The sequence below is a fragment of the Vipera ursinii genome (genome assembly GCF_947247035.1).
Source record: "Vipera ursinii genome assembly, chromosome: 2".
In the NCBI taxonomy this organism is placed as follows: domain Eukaryota; kingdom Metazoa; phylum Chordata; class Lepidosauria; order Squamata; family Viperidae; genus Vipera; species Vipera ursinii.
Window position 1 is genome coordinate 19098994 of NC_139513.1, and position 19229 is coordinate 19118222.

General features: G+C 43.9%; 1 protein-coding gene across 1 annotated transcript; it reads right to left on the reverse strand.

Moving 5' to 3' along the window:
* Window positions 1–364: 364 nt before the first annotated feature.
* ZBTB12 (zinc finger and BTB domain containing 12) lies at window positions 365–9780 on the reverse strand. Its single transcript, XM_083357206.1, has 3 exons — window positions 9712–9780; window positions 7105–7693; window positions 365–4779 (listed from the first exon to the last, which is right to left on the reverse strand). The coding sequence occupies exons 2-3, from the start codon at window positions 7599–7601 to the stop codon at window positions 3756–3758; spliced, it is 1521 nt and encodes a 506-aa protein (XP_083213332.1). The 5' UTR covers window positions 7602–7693; window positions 9712–9780; the 3' UTR covers window positions 365–3755.
* Between the last annotated feature and the right edge of the window lie 9449 nt (window positions 9781–19229).

The window sequence follows — 19229 nt, forward strand, 5'->3', positions numbered from 1 at the left end:
ATTTTAACACTTGCTGGCAGGCCAATATTTGGGATGCCGAATTCACAAGACTGCTTCCATTGCAAAAAGGCCCACCTGTAAGCAAGCACCTGTGGTAGGTGGCAAGGGGGCGCATAGGACCCTTCATTTCCTAAACAACTGGGCAATAAGCCTTTCTGAAGTTGATCTGGCTTTGGCTTGGCAGATTTAGTTGGACTTCACTTGACAAACCGTGGTTCATGTTGGAATGGGTGATTCTGCAAACTGAAGTCCAACAGATCCGCCAAATCAATTCTCTTAAAATTTAGGAGTCTAAAGGATGTCTAGCAACAGCAGCTGAAATCTTTGTTCCCTTCCCCAATGAAATCCAGCCAAGAGCAAGAGCACCAGTATCATGGTCAGTTTTATTTATTTTTTTTAAGAACAAAATAAAATGGGGGAAGCTAGTTAGGGTCCATGGGATCAAAGTCTTTTGTCATCTTAAGGAGAAAAATTCCCCACTGCCACTTGTGGCAGCCATTCCAGCATGTGATTCAATGTAGGTATTGCCCTTTTCAACCCTGAATACACAATACAGCAATCCATAACATTTCAATTCCCAGTTGGGTTGTTTTAAACTTTTTTTTCCCCCTAGCCCTCAGGATAATTGACAGATTTTTGAAAATGCATGGGCAGCATCCAAAAGAGCTATAATTTGCTTTCCAACAAACAACTTAAGATTTTATACATTTCTTATCCTACAGCCCTGTTTCATCCACTTTCCCCATCTCTACCGATTGCAAAATCCAGCTTTTCAAAGATTGGCATGTTGATTACTTTTAAGCACGAAGTATTCACCATTTCTGTAAGGATGCTTCCGAAACTTTCTGTCAAGAGTCACAAATTGTAGGGATTGTTCAGGCTTAAGAGAGCTGTGTTTGGTCAATAACTCCTGCTTAGCACAATATGCAAATAGAAGCTTATTTATGGCAATTTCATGAATGGAAAAGTAGCCAAATAATTATTATGCAACACTGGAAGGATAAATCTATACCAAATCTACAGCTGAGGATGTTTTAATTTCCCTGCTCTAAAAAAAGAGACGTCAGCTGGTTTTAGAAAGCAAAGCCAGCTTAGTACTTGGATGAGACCACTAGAAAAATTCCAGAACTATAGGATTTTGGGGGGATTGGGGAGGGGAAAGAAACAACCTGAAAGAAGGCAACAAGAAGCAAGTTTCACACTGTTGCCAAGAAAAAAAGGTCACCGGTATGATCCTGAAATCACCAGGGATCAAGATCAATTTGCAAGGCCTTATTCTTTAGCAACATCTGAATTAGTTCTCGACAAAGAAGAACATCTTTAAACAATCTGATCAAATTTGCTTTGAGTTTTCTAGACCGTTAAGAACTTCATTTTCTATCATGCTATATGGTCACTATTTTATTAAATAGCATTTTGTAATGTGTGAATAGCAGTAAGCCCAATATCTGTATGTTTTTTTGGTGTTTTCATACCGTTACTGATTCTTTTAAATAAAAAAAATACCGTGCTTGTCGTTTTTCTAAGACAATGCTCTACATTCTCCACCATGCTCATAAACCAATGGCCTGTAAAGAAAAGCCAAATTATATGACAACAGCAAGTTACCAAAGAGCTTCTTTGTTTTGCCTGTTGGTCAGCAAAAAGGGCCAACAAAGCCTTCAAAGGCCAGGTCTCCATCTTGACTACCATACTCTTTAAGCTTATATTCACAGCCACGTACGTGGTTGAAGAACTTCACGTTGGCTGATGCTCTTACCAAGATGTCTCAGGAGGATGAAGTCTGTATTTCTGCAATACAATGGTGGAGGAGGAGCCGAGAAGAACTGGGCCTGCTACTTCCTCCAGCAGATCCCTCGCTCCTCTGCCATTTCCTGTAGAATTATTGCCTTTTTAAATACCTGGATAAAATTGCATTAAGCGGCTGTTCCCATCGAACGTCATAGTAGAGACTTTCTTTGCCCAAACAATGTGTCTCAGCCAATAAGTGTCGCCGGTGAGGTTTAGGTGGCTGTCAACTTTCCGTTTTCAAGTTCTCAAAGGCTTCAGATGTCCTAAAGCCTCATCTGTGCGGTCTTTGTTGAGCTGTTCTTGTGGCTGGTGACAAGAAGATCAGAGAGAAGGTCCAAGGCCACAGAAGGCTGGCAGCATGTACCAACTGTATCTTAACACTGATGGAGAGCAATCTCCTCTATGCCATACTGCTTAAGGGATTTTTTCCCCGTTTCTTTGGCTGAGATAGTGCCAGGTGTCATCCATCTCATTAGGGAAGGAGGAGGTATCTCAAGTGACATTCCCCTCTTCTAACAACCCATAGCCACAATCCTACCCTACCTACTTGGAAGGCAGCCCTGCCCACTGCCATAAAACATATGAACAAACTCTGGATAGAGTTGGGCTGTAAAAGAGGTAGCCATTTTTTTTAAATAAAGGGCCATAAGGGTCCTGTGAGGGATTTCAATCACAATAGAGCTGGAAGGGAAAATTGGAGGTCTTCTAGTCTAGCCCCCTGCTTTAAGCAGGAGCCCCTGGGCCTATACCAGGGGTAGGCAACCTTGGCACTTTTATGACTCCTGGACTTCAATTCCCAGAATTCCTGAGCCAGCATGGAAACCTCCCTTTCCCCTCAGCATGGCTGGCTCAGGAATTCTGGGAGTTGAAGTCCACGAGTCATAAAAAAGCCAAGGTTGCCTACGCCTGGCCTATACCATTTCAGACAAGTAACTGTCCAATCTCTACTTAAATCCTCCCAGTGATGAAGCACCCACATCTGAAGGCAAGCTGTTCCAGTGGTTAACTGTCCTCACTGTTAGAGTTTCTGCTTGACTGCAGGTTGTTTCTCTCGCTTGATTAGTTACCATCCATTGTTTCTTGTCTTGCCTTCTGGTGCTCTGGAAAATAAACTTTACCCCCTCCTCTTTGTGGCAGCCTCTCTCAAATACTGCAAACATGTTCCCCCCCAGTCCTTCTTTTCTCTAGAGTAACCAAACCCAGATCCTGCAACTGCTCTACATATGTTTTAGTCTCCAGGCCTTTAATCATCTCTGCACTTTTTTCCAAAGTTGCAACATCTTTTTTGTAATGTGGTGACCAAAACTGGATGCAGCATTCCAGGTGTGGTCTTACTAAGGCTTTATAAAGCAGTACTAATATTTCACATGATTTTGATTCTATGTCTCTGTTTATGCAACCAAGGATTGTATCAGCTTTTTTTTGGCTGCCGCCGCATACTGCTGGTTCACGTTTAAGTGATCGTCCACTAGGACTCCAAGGTCCCTCTCAGAGTTACTGATTTTGAGCCAGACTCTGCCTAATCTGTACTTGTACCTTTGGTTTTTCCTGCCAGGTGTAAAACCAAGCTCTTTTCCACAATAAACTTCACGTTGTTGGATAGGGCCCATAAGTCTATCAAGAGCTTTTTGGAGCCTGAGCTTATCTTCTGGGGTGTTGGATGAGGATAGATCCCAGGAATCCCATCTCCTACCACCTTCTGTTTGAACTAATTAGATCCCTTTCATTTCCCAGACTATCCAGGAGCTTCAGGTACAGTCTACTCTGCTAATCCACTAGGCCCTTCCCACACCCGTCCAAAGAATCCAGGGCTTCCACCCTCTACCACACTAGTACTAATCCTATCCCACAAAACTCGGGGATCCTGGCTCGTTACCCCTACATCTAATCCCTACAGCCCACGTCCCTCCCTCAGAGCTCAGGAATCCCCCTTTCCACTTCCCACCGCTACCCGACTTCCTCCTTCAACGTATGAGGACGTTGATTTCGGTCACGCTGGCCTCCATGACGTTCTCTGCCGTGGTCTTGCCGTGCTGTTCCTTGAGGTGGCGGCGAATGGCGGGCTTGTGGGCAAAGCGCACGTCGCAGTAAGAGCAGCGGTAGGGCCTCTCGCCACTGTGGAGGTTCATGTGATCATGCAGTGTGGACTTCTGGGTGAAGCACTTCCCGCAGATGGTGCAGGAGTGGGATTTCACCCCACGATGAACATTCATATGCCGGTTGAGGTTGCTGCTGTGGTTGAACTGCTTGCCACACCGAGGGCACATGAAAATGAAGTGATGGGCCCGCATGTGGAAGACCAGCTTCTCCACCCCCTGGAAGACCTCCTCGCACTTGGTGCAACAGATGATTCTTGAGATCCCACTACCTCCCCCAAGGGTTCCTGAATTGCCACCTCTCCCGACCACGGGAAAGGTGGAGAAGGGACGACCACTCAGTCCTGCGAGAACCAGCCCCATCCCACCGCTGCTGCTCTGGCACTCAGCAGCAACAGCTGCTGCCTCGCTGGTCTCCTCCAAGTAGCCTCCTCCAGGGATGATCAGGAGGCCTTTACCTACATCATCCTCAGAGAGGCTATAGGAGGCCTTTACCACACCGTGCTGAGGTTTCTCTGGTGTAGATTCTGGAGAAGACTCAATGGCTTCTGCCACTGTGGAGTTGACTTGAGGTTCTTCCTGGTCTCCAGATTCAGCTTTGTTCCACCCTGGTGGAGGAGATAATTCTTTGTCCCAAGCTTGCTGTGGTGAACTTTCTTTGTTCCAACTTTGCTGGGGTGATTCGTCTTTGCTCCAGCTGGTGCCCATCTGCTGCTGTTGCTTCTTCTGCCGCTGGGCTACTTCCATGGCCGATTCAATCTTCACAATGCAGATATCAGAGACAGAATCTTCATACCCAAAATCCTCCTCCTGTTCCTCCTCTTCTTCTTCTGCTTTCATCTCCAACTCTTCTTCCAGTGGGAATTCCAGCTTAACGGGCCGCTGAATGGACCTATCAACCATAAGAATACATTTAGAACATTAGAAAGTAAGTATGAGGCATGGGTAATGCCACTGTCTTACAAGGAATCAGACGATTGGTTCATTATTGCAAGCCAATACTCTCAAGTCTAATTAGCTCTATCCATCAGTATAGCCAAGTGGGAGAACTGAACGTGCAACCTTCCACTAAACCACAGACCTTCTTATCTAGTTTGAGGTTACTCCTTGACAATACATCCCCAAAGGAAGATTTGAATCAACATTCATATACTGCTTTTGCTTTTCATGAAAGTTGATGAAAGAGGCAGACACGCATGGAATAGTTCATCAAAAAAGTAAGATGTAGCATCAACCAGAACTAGAAGATGGCAAGGAACCTGAGATAGTAGGTCCTTTCAAAGCAATATACAACTTTTCACTGCTATTTGGCCCTGGGGACTATTTGCTCCTATATAAATATAAATTGAGGGAAAGTCAGCCAGGTTTGAGCTAAAAGTCACTTGGCTACTGAACGGTGTGCTGAGGTCCAAGTCAGAAAGTACACTGGACCCTAAACTATTCTCCCTTAAAGCCATTAACTCTCTTCATCAAATTCTACTTAAAAGAAAGGCTCCCCAAATGTTGAGTTTTTCCACATTTGCTTGCTTATTTATGCAATCTAGCCACTGCCTTCAATCTGCCAGTCTCTAGTTGACAACTGAGCTTAAATGTAGAAACCGGTAACTAGATATTGCTAAACTCTACAGAGGGTGCCTAAGCACACACATAGATTGTGTATGTGTCAAGAGCACACAAGTGCATTGGGGTGTTGCTATCTAAGCGATGCATGTGCCCTTAAGAAACACCACTTCCTGACTAAATTCTTTTGCATGCTCTTTACCTTCAGAGTTTAAGCAAATGCATTTTTTCCCCTCTCAATTTCCTTTCGGACAGAACTTTTCCACTGACTATGGGACGCTGCAAACAGTGGTAAATGCAGACTGCTTGCTGAGTGCCCAAAATGTGGACACGTGGCTGGGGGGGGGAACATATTACAATTTGTTGTGATGGAAACTAATCAAGGAGAGAAGCAACCTAGAACTAAGGAGAAATTTCCCGACAGCGAGAACAATAAACCCGTGGAATGGCTTGCCTTCAGAAATTGTGGGCGCTCCCATCACTAGAGGTTTTTTAAGAGGAGACTGGACAATCTTTTGTCTGGAAAGCTATAGGGTCTCCTGCTTCTGCAGGGGGTTGGACTAGAAGACCTCCAAAGTCCCTTCCAACTCTTGTTATTCTGATTAAATCTTGGGAACTCCCGAGCTTTACTGAATATTTATGCAACTCTGAGCATGTAAAGGGACGCGGTGGCTCAGTGGGTTAGGACGCTTGTCGATCAGAAGGTCGGCAGTTTGGCGGGTCGGAATCCCGAGTGCCGCGTAACAGAGTGAGCGCCTGTTACTCGTCCCAGCTTCTGCCAACCTAGCAATTCGAAAGCACGTAAAAATGCAAGTAGAAAAATAGGGACTGCCACGGTGGGAAGGTGCGCCTTTGGCATCTAGTCATGCCGGACAAGCGCTGGCTCTTCGGCTTTGAAACGGAGATGAGCACCAGCCCCTAGAGTCAGAAACGACTAGCACGCATGTGCGGGGGAACCTTTACCTGAGCATGTAAAATAAACATCTTTCTTTTATTTTATTTTTTATTTTAATTCCATTTATATCCCGCCCTTCTCCGAAGATTCAGGGCGGCTTACAAGCTTAGCAGTAGCTTTCATTCTATGTATATGCCTGCTTATTAGGGCTTTCACACACACACCCCCAAGCGGCATTATTACAAAGTCAGCTTAATTGCCCCCAACAATCTGGGTCCTCATTTTACCTACCTCGGAAGGATGGAAGGCTGAGTCAACCTTGAGCCTGGTGGGATGCGAACCTGCACTAATTGCAGGCAGCTGGTGTTACTTCAGGAGGCATTAGCCCACTGCTCCACCAAGGCTCTATAATCAAGGCTCTTTTAATCAAATTAATTACGCAGGATAGGCATGACTGAAACAGAAAGCTATTATTGCTTTGGTGCTTTTACCTTGCTTACCCAATATATTCCTTATAGTACACAGTTAAAGAAATTACCACTAATAACAATTTTAGATAGCTTGCATTGGTCACCTCTGGTCAGTAACGCTTCTAAGTGACCAAGCAGGGAATTCCCCCCACCAAAAAAAAGTTGGTTCTTTCCATGGATGATTTTTTTTCTTTTAGGAAGGAACTCAAAACTCGTGGGGAAGGGGGCACCTGAAGAGGCTAATAACTGTTTTGTACAAGTAATTGCAAGACTGAGCAATTCTTCAGCAAACCTTTTGCGTGAGTGCACTTTATTAGATGAGGTAGAGCAACCCACAACACTGGAAGACTTGAATTTCCGGTAGCCTCCAAATTTGGCCGTTTCTTCCTTGAGGTTGATCTTGGGTTCAATGAACTGGGACAGGGCATTACGACATTTCTCCACCACGTGCTCCATCTGGAGGTAGCTGGCAGCGGTCAGATAGTTCACAATGTCCCTGACGGCAAACTCCAGTGCTCCAGTGTAGCAAGAGAGAAGCAGGTCGGCTACAATCTTGGCGCTGTGCATGAGGGAAACTTGGAGCTCGGAAGAAGGGTTGAGCAGGAACTGATCTCTCAGGAATGGGGAGCAGGCCGCCAGGATGACTTTGTGGCCGCGGAACTTGAGGCTGTCCGCCACGATAGTGACATCACAAAAACGCTCCTCAAAGCGTAGCTGGTTCATGTTGCGCAAGGTGGCCGCCTCGTGGCCAGGTAGCTGAAAGCGAAGGAGCTCCACGCCAGATGCCATTTTGGCTCTTGCGAGGTGGAAAGGAGTGCTAACTTCCACAGGAGGGAGGAAGAATAGAAGAGGCTGAGGGTCAGGGTCAAAGAAAACAGACACTGGGAAAAAAAAAAGAGATGAAGATGACACAGGGTTTAAGACTTTAAATAATATCACTTTAGACAAAAGTGCTACCCCTCCTCCCCGCTATACCACCAAGGCTTCACACAAGGTGCAAAATCTGACTTATCCATTATTATTATTATTATTATTATTATTATTATTATTATTATTATTATTATTATTATTATTATTATTATTATTATTATTATGAAGGGACCTTGGAAGTCATCTAGTCCAACCCCCTGCTCAGACAGGAAACCCTATACCATTTGAGATTAGTAAGTTTTATGAACCAAGCATGCAAGTCCTACCCAACTAATCACCCTCTAGTTGAAATTATGGAAACTAAATGAAGAACAAAATGCACAATATTGGCTGAGTTTGCAGTGTTATGTCAGAGGATGGTTTGTTTGGCTTTAGCTAGGCATATTGTTTTGAAACCAGCCTTTGTGGCTTATAACCTAAGGTTTCATAGCTTGGCATGAGATATATATCCATCCTAAACCTTTTACTCCTTTTTTTAAAGAGCAGATAATAAGTATCTGTTCCCTAAATTGCGACTGAAATTGAAACATATCTCTGATGTAAGTTCGCTTGTTTCACACCACTTACTAAGCTAAAAACCACAGTTTTACAAACTACTACAGAAATGTTCTAAATTTCTAAATCTACAGTTGACCTATCTGTATTGCAAAACTCCAAACCACCACAAGACAGCTGCAAAGAAGCCTGGCAAATAAAGTTGGTCTCTGCTGCCATCTGTTGCTCTGCAGTCCAAACACCAGCAACCCTAGTTTAGTATGATGTATGAACCCAGCATTTCCTTAAGCTTCAAAGATACCTCAATCTTCAGACTGCTTTATCAATCAGGTACTGCAGGAATATGGGAGGGGGGGGGAAGTCAAACAGATTAAGCACATTTTTGTTCCCCAAAGCTAAGAGTTATTGTGACCTCAAACAGAAGTTTCCATCCTAGTTCACACAACACATCAAGATTAAATTTTTGGCTTGGGAGGTTAATGAAATTAATGGAATAATATTCCGCTCTTTAGCTCAGGGCTTGCAATATCATCTCTAGATCTGGGCTTCCCTTGCAAAATAATCAATGCCTACATTGCATTTGTTGATTATTATACCATTAAATCATTTTCAACTTCTATGCATTTTCTGCAGGATGAATACTGTCCATACAGGGGGAAAAAGGGAAGCATGCATGTAGGCCTGTTTGCTCAGCTCGTTTCTCAAAAGTGTTTTTCTACGTCCTGCTCATCTTTCACCTAATAAGGTGTCTGTATTTTTAAAGAGTCCACGTTTCAGGCATCGGCCAACGGACACGGGTTTCCAACACACCAGCATCTTAACGCGTGCATAAACTCCAGCTCGAACTATCCCGCTGCACAGAAGTTGCAAGCGGAGAGTAGCGCTTGCGAGGAAAAAAAAGCGTGATCAACTTAACTTTACGTGCGATGGCTGGGGAGGTGTGGCATTAATTCCACCAAAGGGAGTGCCGTGGGAAAGGGCGCACACACGCACACGTGGAAGTCTGCCGCGTTACTCCTCGGCTTTCCCAACCTGGTGACCTCCCAACGCGCTGGACCAAGATCGGAAGCGTTTCCTCGATTGCAAAAAAGCGCCGCTTTCTAGAGAGACTGAAAAAGGCGGGAATCTTTTCCCTTCTCTCTTGCAGCCCAAAGCCTAACCTGAAACCTTTCCTTTTTTTTCGCGCGGGCGTGCGAGAAGAGTTTGCACGTCCTTCCCCACGGTTTGCACGTTTGCAAGCCCGGGATCTCTCGCATGCAGTTGCGCACAAACAACACCCGCTTCGCTACTGCTCCCCGCCTCTCTCTCTCTCTCTCTCTCCCTTCTTTTCCCTTTGCACGCTCCTTTCTTCCTTGCAAAGAAACCAATTTCGCTTCCTTGCAAAGAACGAGAGACCTTTCCCCCCACCCCATTTCCCGGGTACCGACCCCCGACCCCCCCCTTCCCCAACCTCTCCTTTCCCCCACCCCCTCACCTGGATCGCGGTTCCCCCTCTCTTGGAAGAGAGGGGACGGCCCCAAATCGCCCCAAAAGAAGGCAAGCCCAGAGAAAGGAATTAAAGGAGCCTCGTTAAAGGGCCAGAAACGAGGGACTAATATTTGTCAGCCGGATAGAAAAAGAGAGAAGAAGAGGGGGGGGGGCAAAAAAAAACAACACAACTCAGAAAAGGGTCAATGAAAAGAAGGAGGGAAGCAGCCGAAAGAACTTCATTGCATTGTGGGAGAATCCACCCGTGGATCCTTTAAATGCCCACCCTCTTCCCCTTTAAGGCCGGTGACGTCATAAACCCGCGCCTCGAGAAGAACGGGCAGGGGGGGGTACCATTCTTCGGGCTCCTCCAAATCGCCTTGGCAACTAATCCCTCCCTCCTTGGCAACCGCTTTTGTAGCGATGGCGGCGTCCCTCTTCTCTCCCCCCTCCCCGCCGCTCCCTCCTGCCCCGCTATTTAAAGAAAAAGTATAAGGTTTCCAAAGGGGAAAATGAGCTGGAAAGAGCCGGGAGTTTTCCGGCTATTCCGTCTTTTGGAAAGCCAGTCCTTCTTTGGGATGGCAGCGTGCACGCGTAGCCTCTGAAATCAGCCCGAAAAAGCTCTCCACCCTTCCAGCTCCAGTGCTTGTCGGGCTGCAAGAAATGTCCTTTTTCTCATCTGAACAACCGCCTCCCCATTGATAGATATTGAACTGCTTAACCGTCCTTTGTTAGCTGCGAAGTCGTGTCCGACCCATCGTGACCCCATGGACAATGTTCCTCCAGGCCTTCCTGTCCTCTACCATCTTCTGGAGTCCATTTAAGCTCATGCCTAGGACACTGCAACCCTAGGACACTGCAACCGTCATAAATATGAGCCAGTTGCCAAGCATCTGAATTTTGATGGTCCAACCCCATGGACAACGTTCCTCCAGGCCTTCCTGTCCTCTACCATCTTCTGAGTCCATTTAAGCTCATGCCTAGGACACTGCAACCCTAGGACACTGCAACCGTCATAAATATGAGCCAGTTGCCAAGCATCTGAATTTTGATGGTCCAACCCCATGGACAACGTTCCTCCAGGCCTTCCTGTCCTCTACCATCTTCTGGAGTCCATTTAAGCTCACGCCTACTGCTTCAGTGACTCCATCCAGCCACCTCATTCTCTGTCGTCCCCTTCTTCTCTTGCCCTCAACCTTTCCCAGCATTAGGCTCTTCTCCAGTGAGTCCTTCCTTCTCATTAGGTGGCCAAAGTATTTGAGTTTCATCTTCAGGATTTGGCCTTCTAAAGAGCAGTCAGGGTTGATCTCCTCTAGGTTTGATCGCCTTGCAGTCCAAGGGACTTGCAGGAGTCTTCTCCAGCACCAGAGTTCAAAGGCCTCAATTCTTTGGCGCTCAGCCTTTCTTATGGTCCAACTTTCACAGACATACATTGCAACTATGGGAAGACCATAGCCTTGACTATATGCACTTTTGTTGACAGGGTGATTTCTCTGCTTTTTAGTGTGCTGTCTAGATTTGCCATGGCTTTCCACCCGAGGAGCAAGCGTCTTTGAATTTCTTGACTACAGTCCCTGTCTGCGATGATCTTGGAGCCCAGGAAAATAAAATCTGTCACTACCTCCATTTCTTCCCCATCTATTTGCCAGGAATTGAGAGAGCCGGATGTCATGATCTTGGTTTTCTTAATAATAATAATAATAATAAGTTGGAAGGGACCTTGGAGGTCATCTAGTCCAACCCCCTGCTAAGGCAGGAAACCCTATACCATTTCAGACAAATGGCTGTCCAGTCTCTTCTTAAAAACTTCCAGTGTTGGAGCATTCACCATGTTAAGTTTCAACCCAAGTAACGGTTATTAGGTTTTCAAAAGTCCTGCAACTACCCAAACCGATGTTTAAAAACATTCCCTGCTTTGAATTTGCTTGCAAAGCAGTTCAGGTAGTCCTTGACTTACGACCACATATTGAACCCAAATTTGTCTGTCACTAAGCAAGATATTTGTGATGTAAATTTTGCCCCATTTTATGATCTTTCTTGCCACAGTTGTTCAGTGAAGCACTACAGTTGTTAACTTAGCAATACCATTGTTAAGTGAATTGGGCTTCCCAGTTGACTTTGCTTGGCAGAAGGGTGCAAACATGTTCTCGGGACAATGCAACAGAAATATGAATCACTTGCTCAGGCATCCAATTTTTGATCGTGTGACCATGGGGATGCTGGAACAGTTGTGCGAAAAAGGGTCATAAGTTCCTTTTTTCAGTGTGGTTATAACTTTGAATGATCACTAAATAAACTGTTGTAAGTCGAGGACTCCCTCTGTTTTACTTCTTTATTATTCCTTTGATTTACCTCCCAGGCATTTGGAAGTTTCCAGCTAAGCAATGGCCATTATTAGTGGTAGAAGTCATTGGAATGCAACACATTTAGTTTTTCTTCTTCAGTGCCTTTGCTAAAACAACCAGCTTCCTGTGGCAGATTTCCAATTGTTAACATATTCCTCAAATTAGCATTCCAGGCACTTGGAAATTGAATAGTGGCTGGGAAGTTCCCACTTGTTCCAGAAATGTACTTACTTTCTGGAATATGGAAGCAATTATGGACATCTTTGTAATATCTTCCTAATCTCGGATCAAACTTACCAAGGAGCTCCAGAAGATGAAGTGGTAGAAAAAAATGATTTAAGTGTAGCATAGAGCAGGGGTGTCATAGCCTGTGAGCCGGTTGCATCATACAGAGGCTGCGCCCTCAGCAAAAAAAAGTTGCGATACGTTGTGACACATCACATGACCTGGCAGGTTTGACACCGGTGGCACAGAGGATATAGATGTCACAGTATTTTTGTTACTTTTTTGTTTATATTATTGTAAGGATGGTTATTTCCAGTGACTAGAAAAATCATAATTGTGTTGTTTGAACTTGATACGCAGAGGATGGGTATATTGTGTGCTTGAAGTTGGTAAACCCAACATATAAATAAAAATATTTTTTGGTAGAAAATGAATATAACGGAACACATGTATGAGTCCTTACTTGGGTTCATGACATAAAGACAACAACATTTCAGTACTGCACTGTCCTCATTGCATCAATGAAATGCCATCTATAAGCCTTGTTTTAATAACTTGTGCTCTACTAGGGTAGTGTTGGCAAGACAAGAAGCAACGGATGGAAATTAATCAAGGAGAGAAGCAACTTGGAATTAAGGAGAAACTTCCTAATGGTCAGGACAATTAACCAGTGGAACAGCTTGCCTCCAGAAGTTGTGGATGCTTCACCACTGGAGGTTTTTTAAGAAGAGACTGGACAGCCATTTGTCTGGAATGGTATAGGGTCTCCTGCTTGAGCAGGGGGCTGGACTAGAAAACCTCCAAGGTCACCTGCTGCCGGCGTCAACTTCCCTCCGTCCTGTGCGTTCCCACAGAGAGGGCCTCCTCAGGGTGCCACCGGTCAGAGAATGTCGGCTAGTGGCCCCCAGGGGGAGGGCCTTCTCTGTGGGCACCCCGGCTTTATGGAATCAGCTGCCGGTTGAGCTCCGGATTGCACCTGACCTTCGCTCCTTCCGATGCGGTCTGAAGACCTATCTATTTGAGCAAGCCGGCCTGGCCTGATGGAGGATGTGCTGGGGTTTTTATTGGGGATTTTTATATTATTCTACTGTTTTTAGCTCAGGCTCTTATTTAATTCTTTTTTAATTTTTGTATTCTGTATTTTTTATGTGCCCTGTTCACCGCCCTGAGTCCTTCGGGAGAAGGGCGGTATACAAATATAATAAATGAAATGAAATGAAATCTTCCAGGTCTATTATGATTGATTGATCTTCCTTTAGAAAAAGGTGCAAGACATTTTTGCTAATAAAATCACTTTTGTATGTTGATGGTAGCCAAGGAGATAACTGGGCTAACAATTTGCAAAACAATTAGGGACTGGCTCAATTTTGTTGACTCTAAAGATGTGAACCATTTAATTTCCATCACCAATGAGCTTAACCATCAACCTTCCTGGCACCTTTTGGTGGCTAAGGTGGAAGTGAGGGAATGGACTTGAGAAATAAGGGAGAGGAATGGTAAGAAGACTGAAATATAAATAATAAAAATGGGTAATGCCTTTTGTCGTTGGGAGGTAATAGATACCTGCAGCTATGGTAAACTTTCTTTGGAAGAGGCTATCTCTCAACCCCACAGTGTTAGACAATGTCCATTCATTATTATGAAAAATCTTGGAGAAAGTATTGGGACTCCAGTTGTAAAAAATCCTGGATGAAACTTGATTATCTGGATCCAGCTTAGAGCCAGCTGTGAGACAGAGTCAGAACTGGCTGTTCTGGTGAATGACCTTTGTTGAGACTTGAATGTTGGGAATGCAGCTTTCCTTGTCTTGCTAGGTTTCTCAGCTGCTTTTCACACCATCAATCATAATATTTTTTGGAACACCCAGAAGAATTGAAACTGGGGACACTGTATTATAATTGTTCTCCTTCCTTAGGTGGTATCAGTCAACAATGATGAGGGATGAAGGATGAGACCCATAACTTTTTATGTGGAGCACTGCACACTATATAATACCTTCGCTCCTTCCGGCGCGATCTCAAAACCTTCCTTTTTGAACAAGCTGGCCTGGTCTGATGAGATGGGGTTGGGTTTTATAAATTGGTTTTAACTTTCAATTATGTACTAATTTATTACGGGCATTGTTGTTTAATTACTTTTTAATTTTTGTATCCTGTTTTTATTATGTATTGCCCTGTTCACCGCCCTGAGTCCTTCGGGAGAAGGGCGGTATACAAATTAAATTATTAAATTAAATTAAATTAAATTAAATTAAATTAAATTAAATATCTACACGAAGTCAGCAGATGAGGTCATCTGGAGTTAAAGGGGGAATATCAATACAGGTAGTCTCTGATTTACAATCATTTGCTTAATGACCAACCAATGTTACAACAGTGTTTTAAAAAAACAGACTTACAACTGTCACAGTCCCTGCAGTCACATAATCAAAATTCAGCAACTTGGCACAGGCATGTATTTACAATGGTTGTATGTCCTGGGGACACATGGTCACCATTTGTTACTTTGTCATCTGGGTTCCGACAAGCAAGTCAATGGGAGAAGCCAGATTCCCTTAACAATCATATGGTTTACTTAACAATCATGATTTGCTTAACAACCATGGCAAAAAGGTGGCAAATTGGGCATAACTCACTTAACAATTTGTCTCACTCAGCAACAATGGAACCGGTCCCAATTATGGTTGTTAAGTTGAGGATTACCTTTATGCTAATAGCATCTAACCAGTCATCTCAACATAGCGATGAAGAGATTCGGTGGAGGTTCTCATCCAAGTCTTGTGGAGTAAGACTGGGGGAATTGAAATAAGTTGAACTTGATTCCCAGGAAGAAAGAGAAACTATTTTTCCTGTAGTAGTTTGGGTGGCCTCCCTTGCTGGTTCTGAAAAGGATATAACATTGTCACTGAAGGGGCAGGTCCACAATTTGGCAGTGCACCGGCATACACAGTTCCACCTACAGTCCTACATCAATAGATGGAAGCTCTGATGCCTTTGCTCAGCTGCAGCTGAGATGAGAAATTACCACAACATTCTTCAGCTCAAAGAATACCTGATGCAGAATGAAACAGCCTGCACTCTGTAGAATCAAACGCAGGACCCCAAAACCCAAAGGGGTAGTCCTCAACTTAAATGTAAAGGTTCCCTCACACATGTGTGCTAGTCATTTCCAACTCTAGGGGCCGGTGCTCATCTCCGTTTCAAAGCCGAAGAGCCAGCGCTTGTCTGAGGACGTCTCCGTGGTCATGTGGGCGGCATGACTAGATGCCAAAGGCGCACGGAACGCTGTTACCTTCCCACCGTAGTGTTCCCTATTTTTCTACTTGCATTTTTACGTGCTTTCGAACTGCTAGGTTGGCAGAAGCTGGGACGAGTAACAGGCGCTCACTCTGTTATGTGGCAGTTGGGATTCAACCCGGCAAACTGCCGACCTTCTGATCGACAAGCTCAGCATCCTAACCCACTGAGCCACTGCGTCCCTTACAACAATTCATTTAGTGACTGTTCAATATTTACAATGCCACAGAAAAAAGTGTCTTATGACCATTTTTCAAATTTATGACCGTTGCAGCGTCCCCACGGTCACATGATTTACATTTGGATGTTTGACAACTGGTTCATATTTACGACAGTTGCAGTATCCCGGGGTCAGGTGGATCCTCTTTCGTGAACTTCGGACAAGCAAAGTCAATGGGCAAGCCAGATTCACTTAACAACCGTGTTTACTAATTTAGCAACTGCAGTGATTCACTTAACAAATATAGCAAGAAAAGTCATAAAACTCACTTAACACATTTCTCACTTGGCAACATAAATTCTGGACTGAATTCTGGTCATAAGTTGAGGACTACCTGTAATCAAGGTTCAGTGCAGTAATTAGTGCCCATTGGAGGAATTTTCTCCAGAAAATAATGGGAGGGACTCCTACAGACAGAAGGATGCACTCATATTTATGCATTTCTGAAAAGGAGGAGAAACGGATGCAGTTGTACGTATGCATAGGTAATACTATAGATGATGCAAGAACAGATATTCATAATTGGCAAACTTCAAGTTACTTCCTCACCCTTCTACTCTTATTTATTTATTTATTTATTTATTTATTTATTTATTTATTTATATATTTATTTATTTATTTATTTATTTATTTATTTATTTATTTAATTGATTTTATATACCGCCCTATTCCCGAAGGACTCAGGGCGGTTTACAGGGCGAATTAAAACAATACAAATAAATGCAATTAAAATAGAATTAAATTAAGGTAAAAGGTAAAGGCTCCCCCGCACATGCGTGCTAGTCGTTTCCAACTCTAGGGGCCGGTGCTCATCTCCGTTTCAAAGCTGAAGAGCCGGCGCTTGTCCGAGGACGTCTCCGTGGTCATGTGGCCGGCATGACTAGACGCCAAAGGCGCACGGAACGCTGTTACCTTCCCACTGTAGTGGTCCCTATTTTTCTACTTGCATTTTTACGTGCTTTCGAACTGCTAGGTTGGCAGAAGCCGGGACGAGTAACAGGCGCTCACTCTGCTACGCGGCACTCGGGATTCGACCCGCCAAACTGCCGACCTTCTGATCGACAAGCTCAGCGTCCTAACCCACTGAGCCACCGTGTCCCTTATTAAATTAAGACTAGCCCACAATTAAAACAAATTACAATTTAAAATTTAAAGTTAAATTAAAACCCCCTCAGTCCAGGCCTTACCCTTAGGAAAGAATTATTGTTTTAATAAAAAGAGACATATCAGTTACATTGCCAAAGAAATTCAGATAAAACAAGCACTACAAGGCTGTCCCGATTAGCACACATTCCTCCTATTTTACAAACACACCAACACAAGATAAGCTCTATCTTGCAGAGACATTTCCACTCCTCCAAGAATTTGTTTTCCTCACAATCTTGACTAATATGAACCTGATTGGTGATACTGCAGTTACATTGCAAATACAGGACTGGCATCCAGTAGGAGTAGGGTTATGAGCAGTGGTGGGATTCAAATATGTGAACAACCAGTTCTCTGTGTGGATGCTGCTTCCAGAAGTCCATTTTGGGCCTGGGCAACAAAAAATTAGCTACCGGTTCTGCCGAAGTGCTGCAAACTGGATGAATAACACCACCGGTTGTGAATACAGTTCAAGGTGTTAGCATTAATCTATAAATTCCCAAATGGCTTGGACCCAGAAATGCACGTGGACTAACTCTTACAACTCGATTCTGGTCAGCTTATTTCACCAGCTTATGAGAAGACATTCCCGAGGGATGAAGGAACAGCGGTGTGGAACCATGGTTTTCAGTTGTTGTCCTGACTCTCTCAAATAAGTTCCTCTCTGAGATTCAGTTAGCCTTTTCTTTCATCATCTTCTGAAAAAACCGTTAAAACACGGCTTGTGAAATAAAGAAAATTGAGACAACGAAAAAACAGACCGATACCTGTGCTTTGCTTCCCATCTGTTTGCCAGTCTTAATTTTACATTGTTTTAAGCGACTACAGTATTGTGATATGATTTTTATGGTTTTATTTGTGCCTAGAGATCGCAGGGGAAAGTCACTTTCCATCATGATTGCACAATTCCATTACTTGAACAATGGAAAAATCAATAAATATTGTTGCTAGGGCTTTCAAAAACGTCGATGAGAGAAGATTTGTGCAACACAGAAGAGATTTCACAAAACTGTGAAGAAGAACTTGGAAAAGTGTTATGAAGTGTTTGTGTGTGTACCTGACACATTCCATAAGCTCTTTTGGACGTTGTTGAATTCAATTCTTATCAGTCAAGTACAGCGGTAGTGGAAAATCCTGTGAACTGTAATCTAGCAATAGGGCCTTGAGTATAATAGAATAAAGAAGAGAAAATGCAAAAAAACCAAACCTATGAAACCTATGAAATCGAAAGTAACTTGTAATTAATCTGTATATGTCTTTCATCTGTTACTTCATTCTGCTGTCCTAATATTTATTTCATTTCAGAGATTATGATATATCAAGAGCTAAATTCTCCTGGAAATATTTCTTTACATCTAATTTACATTGAAAATAAACTGTCTTGCATCATCTCTTAAGCTCTGGAGCAGGGGCCTTCATACTTGGCCGCTTTTATGACTTGTGGACTTCAACTCCCAGAATTCCTCAGCCAGGCACGCTGGCTGAGGAATTCTGGGAGTTGAAGTCCACAAGTCATCAAAGCGGCCAAGTTTGAAGGCCCCTGCTCTGGAGCTCTCCCTTTTATCAATTCACCTTCTAGAAAACCTGCTAGTATTTAGGTACCAATTGCAAAAACTGGTTTCTTTCCCTGATCTTTTCAGGTAACCAGAGGCAAAAAGAAGACCTTTAATAATTAAGTAAGGGAACAGTTGAGCAGAAGAGGAGATTTCAGCAGATGTCACTACAGCTTCTGGATTTCCTTTGGGGTTTTTTTTTGCCGTACATATTTGTCTGGAAACTTAAATCAGCAGCTGAAGTTCTCTTCAGCAGCCCCAGTGAAGAAAATTGGATGACTGCAGAGGATGAAGGATAACAAATGGCAATCCCCCTTTCCACTGAAAGAACTGGAGGCCATTTTTTCCCCCTCCATGAAATCTCGGGAAGATGAAGGACACAGAGAAAGCTCTTTGCAAAGGCCTCCGAGGAAGACAGGACCCAGACAGGTGCAAAGGAGAGGCAAACTCCCAAGGAGTAAGTAGTGTTGCAAGAATGTGGGATGAGTCAGGTGGTGGTCCATGTACGTTAACGATGGACCACCACCTGACCATAGGAGGAGTCTAGGAAGCCGTTGATCTGTTCCACAGTGAAGATAGGGAAGTGGTAATGTAGAATTGGGAGGAAATACGATTACTTAACACCTTCTCTGAAACTGTCTTCTTTCAAAAGAAGAAGAGGACCCTTCCTAATCTAACTGACAAAAGAGGAGGGGGGAAATGAGGTGCAGAATTTGAGAAAGGCCCTTGAAAACACCCCA

Excerpts from the sequence above, each read along its gene's own strand:
- ZBTB12 (XM_083357206.1), bottom strand. The coding sequence starts at position 7,601 with ATGGCATCTGGCGTGGAGCTCCTTCGCTTTCAGCTACCTGGCCACGAG. Across the intron at positions 4,780-7,104 it reads AAAGTGCACTCACGCAAAAG|GTCCATTCAGCGGCCCGTTA; the intron begins GTTTGCTGAAGA and ends TATGGTTGATAG.